We start from the raw sequence: 6,837 nt of genomic DNA, 5'->3' as shown, positions 1-6,837 counted from the left end.
ATTAATCCGCATCCCAGAGACTTGCTCAAAGCAAGTAAGGACCATTTTGAGGATGGTTGCAAATTCAGTGTTGCAATCAAAAAACAAGATGGTATCATCTGCATATTGTAAACAAATGACCCCTCTAGGTCTGAGGTCACAACCAATGCCTTTAATATGATTATTATTAGCTTCCTTAACAAGCATCCTAGTTATAATATCTACTGCTGCATTGAAAAGGAGAGGGGGGGAAATGATCTCCTGTCTAACGCCTCTACTTTTTTTTTTTGAGGTATCTAAGGCCTCTACTAGTACAAAAGAATTCGCCAATACTATTGTTTTCAGCTTGATCTATATCTGAAAAGTAACCCCTATGCGGTGAAACGAACTAATTCCATCGCCACCTTCGATATTTATCTATCTTGTGATATATCTTTTCAGCTTTCTCTAACAACTTAACTTTCCATCTCATTTGCCCGGTCCTGTTATTTTTTTTTCCAATTCACGAGCACGCACCCAACGCCTAATCAGACTATACTATAGTGAAATATGATGCTCACGAAGAAACTCTATTTTGTCAAATTTGTGCTCCCCTCGAATTATATTTACAACCGATTGATGTGCTGTTAAATGCGTTTGTGGTGACAGATGCATGCATGCAGCCTCGGTCTCATCATGACATTCGCGTCTTGTACTCGTGTTTGCTCCACTGTTAACAGTAGCAAATACTAATTTGTTTAGGGATGCTAAGGTCTGGATATATATCATCGATCCAGAGAAAAGCAGGAGCTACATGTGAACAAATCGTACGGGCAAGGGAATCGATACATCCACTCGATCGATCAGACTGCCGGGAAGGCCAGGTTTCCCTGCTGATCGAGATCGATGCCCATATATCGCCTACTACTTGACACAAGCTCCTCCCTTCTCACTTTCCCGTAGATGCTTATCCAGCTACAGCCATGATCGCCGTCATTCTGCTCACTCTCTGCTTCACGCCGTTCGCCGCTGCTGATCCACTGGGGCACCTCTGCGGCGTCACCGGCGGCGGCTACACGGCGGTAAGCACCTACGGAGCCAACCTTGAACTCCTATCCGCGGCGCTCCGCAAGAACGCCTCGTCGACACCGATCACCCTCTTCACCAAGGGCTCCGTGGGCATCGCCCCTGACACCGTCTACGGCGTCGCGCTCTGCCACGGCGATGCCGCCACCAATGCCTCGGCCTGCGCCGACTGCGTCGGCGCCGCGTTCCGTGACGCGCAGGACCTGTGCGTGCTGATGAAGACAGCTCGTGTCCTGCGCGAGACTTGTATCCTCAGTTACTCCAGCCATGACATCATCTCTTACGGCAGTAATGCCACCGAAAGTTTACTGGTGCTCATCGGGCACGACGACATCAAGCCCATGTCAGGACCTGCACCTGCTCCGGATACCCTTAGAGGCGAGAACGCCAGCGACGTCGTCGAGTCGCTGCTCGACGAGACGGCCAGGATGGCGGCGTACACCACGGCGAGGTACGCCACGGGCCGCGTGGAAGTCAACAGCACTGGTGCCTTACCGGCAGTGATATACTCTTCGGCGCAGTGCAACCCGGACATGCCGCCGGATGACTGCCGGAGCTGCCTCCACGGTATCAAGAACAAGTTCGTGGAGACGTATCCCGAATCCATCAGCCGGCAAGGCGCATGGGCTGTGGCTGCGTGCTGTAATTTCAGGTACGGGACGCATCTGTTCTACCAGGGCCAGCCCATGTATGTAAGAACCACCAACTCGTCTGGCGTGGTACAAACAACAACAAGGACGACGAACACGACGGCTTCGCCACCAGCGCCGGTCTTCGTGCCCACCAAGATATACAAGAGTAAGGAAAACTCTGTCACCGTATTAAGGATCATCGATATATAACAACATATGCATTAATGTGAAATCTTTTTCTGGTAGTATAGAGCGTGAGATGAAGATATTGGTCAATGCCATCATTGTTCCTCTACTGGCAACATTGTTTTGCTTCACAGTTTGCTTTGCATTCATGAGAGGACACAAGAAAGGTAGGTAGTCAATACTTTTTTTTTGTAATTTCCTCTCACAACATTTAGTCATGATGTATCATACATGCAATGGAAATAACTTGAAAGGATTATGCACATTATTTCTCCTTTTTGTGTTTATTAGGTAAAACAAACTTTCCTGAGAAGACTAACGTGAATGTGCTCAAAGATGAACAAGTTTGGGAGCTAGATGGAAGTAACTCCGACTTCACCTTTTTTGACTTGCCACAAATATCGGATGCTACGAATAACTTCTTGGATGCAAACAAATTGGGGCAAGGTGGCTTTGGCCCCGTTTACAAGGTAAAACCAAAATCATGCATTGGCATAGCAAAAGAGAAAAAATATCAAAGCATGGTTCATCCATAGCGTATTCTATTATCATAGTACTCCCTCCGGCCCTAAATATTTGTCGAAGATTTAAAAAAAAAGGGCTAAAATGTGTCTTGATTCATTGAACCTGCAACCAGTATTTAGGGCAGGAGGGAGTACCTAGTTTTCTAATTTTTGAGTAAATTTTAATTCAGCTGACCCATAAGTCTTGTTCAGCGCTAGCAGATAATTTGTGAAGATCAAAAACAGTTGCGCTGCAATAGAATATAACTGATAAAACTTTGTTAAACTTGTTTAGGGCCAGTTTCCTGATGGTCGGGAAATAGCTGTTAAGAGACTTGCTTCACACTCAGGGCAGGGTTTCATGGAGTTCAAGAATGAAGTTCAACTCATAGCCAAGCTTCAGCATACAAACCTGGTTAGGCTCTTGGGATGTTGCTCACAACGAGGGGAGAAAATGGTGATCTACGAATATTTGCCAAACAAAAGCTTAGACTTCTTTATCTTCGGTATTACTTCTCTCAGTATTCTAGTATTGACTCTTTTTTTCCTTCTGATTTGGCGTGGCCTGTGTCTGAGTGCTGAAGCTGTGGTATGCGTAATTGCTTTGCAGATGAAGCAAAACGAATTGTACTAAACTGGAATAAACGCCTAGCAATAATTGAAGGCATATCGCAAGGACTTCTATATTTGCATAAGCTCTCTCGACTGCGTGTCATACATAGAGATCTGAAAGCAAGCAACATTTTGTTGGACAATGAAATGAATCCTAAAATTTCAGATTTTGGGCTTGCTAAGATATTCAACTCTAATGATGTTGAAGGGAATACAGAAAAGATTGCTGGGACATAGTAAGGTTTTCCTACGCGTTAGTCTATCCTGATTACCATGTAACTGAACCCCAAAAAAAAAGACAGATAAGTATAAATGTTTAATTTTTCTCATACATTATTTCAGTGGGTATATGGCTCCTGAGTATGCTTCTGCGGGAATCTTCTCAATCAAATCTGATGTATTCAGCTTTGGCGTGCTAATTCTTGAGATAATCAGTGGTACAAGAAACTCAGGTTTCCAACAACACGGGAAGTTCTTCAACCTTCTTAGACATGTGAGTCTTCTCTGTATCTAATATACAGCATTATTTTTTTCTTATGAAGTGATCAACATTTATGTAATCTATAATTAAATTCTCGAAGGCATGGAAGCTATGGAAAGAACAAAGATGGATTGAGCTCATAGATCCATCATTAGTTTCGGAGATTTCTACAACAGAGGCAATGAGATGTGTTAACATTGGACTTATATGTGTGCAAGAGAAGGCTGATGATCGGCCCACCATGTCAGACGTAGTGTCTATGTTAAGCAGTGAGAGCATCGTCTTGCCTGAACCTAACTATCCAGCATATTTCCACATACGAGTAACAGAGGAAGTGGCTTTAGTAGTCCCTGGGCCATCTAGCATTAATGATATGACAATATCTATCCTATGTGGTAGATAATTTCTTACTATTCTAGATATTATGATTTCTCTCTTATTTCATAAATTAATTGAAAGTGTTCTTACTTTTACCTATTTTCTTGGACAAGATCAAATGATGTTTTAGGTTTTCAAGATTAAAATTTCATGGCATTTCTTGCTGTAACCATGTATAACTAAATGCATTATTGTCTCCTCAAGGCCTCATGTATGCATTTACTCTTTGACGGCACAATTATTTACATCCGATCGCTAGTACTTAATCATCACGAGGGCTAGTGTGGTCATTTCAGTGACTTTGTAACTCATTATATTGGTGAAGTGTAACAATGTCATTTTAAGATGGTACTAGATTCCACTAGCTCACAAAAAGTGATGTTTTGATATATATTTAGTTAAACATTTAAAACTAAGTGTGTGTATCCCTTATGTTACAGTTATTGTGTTAATACAGAATGAGCACCTACAAAGTTGTACAACCAAAGATGATCTAAAGTGAAAGATCATGATATGACAATTAGAGGAGGTTCAATAAGAGTTTATACGCAGTACTGCAAACTTAAAAATATATAGTGTGAAAATACAGTAAATAGCAGGTTGAGGAACTGACCTGAGAAAAGTAAACAGAAGATGAAGCAAATTAATAAAGAAAAATAGTGGTTATTTTGCATTTTTGGCATTTTTTCCAGGATCTGCTAGAGATGCTTTTAACCGGTTTTTTCCGGTTCTAAAGTTGAGAATATATCCCCCAATGAATCCTCTGAGGTTGAACACATAGAGCAAGATGTTTGCGTGACAAGAAGCATAGGAAAGAACAGGAAGTATAAGGCATTATTCAGTTTACTTTTGAGATTAATCATTATCACTATAGCAATGATTGCTCTGTTAATTAGGCTAGAGAGTTGTGAGGATTATATTGGCCTTGTCTCCACTTGATGTCTGTGGGTATTTGTAATGTTTATTTAGGTTATTGCATTGTTTCTACCACAGTAGTGGTTAGCTGGCTTAATTATCGTGCAGTCATGAATCTTACTGAGAGCAAAACCCTTGATTATGTTTGTTGGTTTTATGTCTGTGATGTGCCTATAAAGTGTTTCCCTGCTGTGTTGGAACGCTGATGATATTACTTGCACTTGCTTATAATTAGTTTTGTTTGAAAGTGATTTTAGCCCCTGATATTTTCTCAAAATATCCATCTTTCTTACCCATGGTTGGTTGACAGATTGACACAGCACATGAAACTGAAATGCAGATGTGCTTTTTAAGGGGTATATGTAATGCACAAACATGCAAAAACTTGTCTTAAAAAACACGACAACATTGCGCCAGGTTCCTACCACAGGTTGAGCTGTGGTATTGTTTGTTCAAAGATTATCGCAAATTAAGCAGCTAACACACTGAGATCGTTGAGTACAAGCTAATAAACCTACGCCTGAAGTTTCTATGATGTTATCCCTGTAAAAGAATAGGTAACCTGTAACTTTTTAGATTAAATATTCCGCAACTATGTGCCATGAAAGAATGCAATCTTCGTAAAAAAAAGGAGGAACGCTGATTGCATAACTCATAGCTGACAGGATAAAAGATACTGAATCTTTTTTTTTTAACATGAAAAGATACTTAATCTGAACTTCAGTTGCTGTGTTAATTGAGAAGTGTGAATTACTTTTTTTTTACTTTCTGTGAGAAGTATGGATTCCATTACTTCTCTTTGCATTTTTTTATTGTAGACTCCAATTTTTTGTGTGTAGCTTTGTAGGTTTTGTTTGTTGTCAATCGAGAAGAAATCATTCTCTTAGATTGAAATAATCCATGTATCTCTGAAACCAACTTTGCTTGCCTTCTGACTCACCAAGTCTGATTTGCAACCAGCTGATGTATTTTTTCATGAATGGCAAAGAAAAGCTACTGAATTGCCCATTCATACTTTCCTTTAGAAACGATTTAACATATACATGTAAGCACGAAACTGGTAGGATTCTCTGGTGCAAATGTGGAATTTCTGTTATAGTATCTCTCCTAATTTGTGCAAGCCATTTGCTTCATTCGACATGTGCTTTTCCTCCACGTAACCGGGTAATCACCGGCAGATTGCGCCTCCCCTCCATGCGCCAAGGACACACATGTTGCCGCCCTCACCGCTCCTGAACTGCGGCAGTTCACCAGGTCATGTTCTTTCCTGTGTTCACGAAAAGGTTAAACGAATGCTACCTTAATAAATTCATGGTTCGTAATATGTATGGTAAATTCATGATCCTAGCATGTAGTATGTATCCATAAAAAGTGATCACATGTATGTAGGCACCTTCATATCATACTGTTGTATCAACAAAATGTGGGTCTCTCTTGTTCTTGTATTCTTCATTACTCTTCACCGGTGCTCACCATGATTCAATTTGAGGAGAATTGAGTAGTCCATAGGCTGATGAAATTAGTGTTCTGTTCTATGCATATATGCAGTTGTAGCAATTAGCTGCAGCAACTTATTTTCTTTATGCGTCCAGAGGTGTTCAAAAAATAAACTGATTGATGTAGTGCCTAACAATACTTTTGTTAGTACTGGACAACTAAAGTAATGAGTGAGTGAAAAGGTTAATCAGAGAAGTACAGTTGGAAAGCACTTGAAATCAAACTATGCACATGCAGGTTCCCATTTGAAAAACTTGCTGAAACTTTCAGGTTGCCGGACGAGCTACAGTACGCCTCCTTTTGGCTCTGGTGGGAGCAGAGAAATAAATAAAAGAAACCATGCTCAACCCCTGTTGTTAGCGAAACTGAAATATAGTAGTGGCGAACCATGATGAACTCCTTTCAGTGCGACAATGTTGCACAATGTTCGCCCAGGCCTGGACACGCGTGCATCCATGGTGCTTGTAGTAGTGTTCTTTCCAAGATAATGAGCACAAGGAGATAGCAGAATCAAGCAAATAGCCAATGCCTGAAGTTTATATAATCTCTTTTTGACATGGAAGTTTCTGTAATCTCGATGCTATGCTGA

The 6,837-nt window shown here is 40.9% G+C and overlaps 1 protein-coding gene across 2 annotated transcripts; it reads left to right on the top strand.

The window, feature by feature from the left end:
* The first annotated feature begins 823 nt into the window (after positions 1–823).
* Positions 824–3,992, top strand: LOC124702991 (cysteine-rich receptor-like protein kinase 10). 2 transcript variants are annotated; one of them, XM_047235186.1, is made up of 7 exons: positions 834–1,842; positions 1,928–2,029; positions 2,154–2,332; positions 2,661–2,871; positions 2,976–3,213; positions 3,320–3,470; positions 3,559–3,992. In XM_047235186.1, exons 1-7 carry the CDS (start codon positions 942–944, stop codon positions 3,859–3,861), a joined length of 2,085 nt encoding a protein of 694 aa, XP_047091142.1. In that variant the 5' UTR covers positions 834–941; the 3' UTR covers positions 3,862–3,992. The 2 variants fall into 2 exon arrangements, with proteins under 2 accessions (XP_047091143.1, XP_047091142.1); XM_047235187.1 differs by lacking the exon at positions 3,559–3,992 and having other exon boundaries at positions 824–1,842; positions 2,976–3,218; positions 3,320–3,414.
* Positions 3,993–6,837: the final 2,845 nt, after the last annotated feature.

Source organism: Lolium rigidum, chromosome 3 (assembly GCF_022539505.1).
Source record: "Lolium rigidum isolate FL_2022 chromosome 3, APGP_CSIRO_Lrig_0.1, whole genome shotgun sequence".
In the NCBI taxonomy this organism is placed as follows: Eukaryota; Viridiplantae; Streptophyta; class Magnoliopsida; order Poales; family Poaceae; genus Lolium; species Lolium rigidum.
This window is presented reverse-complemented; position numbering and strand designations above follow the sequence as displayed.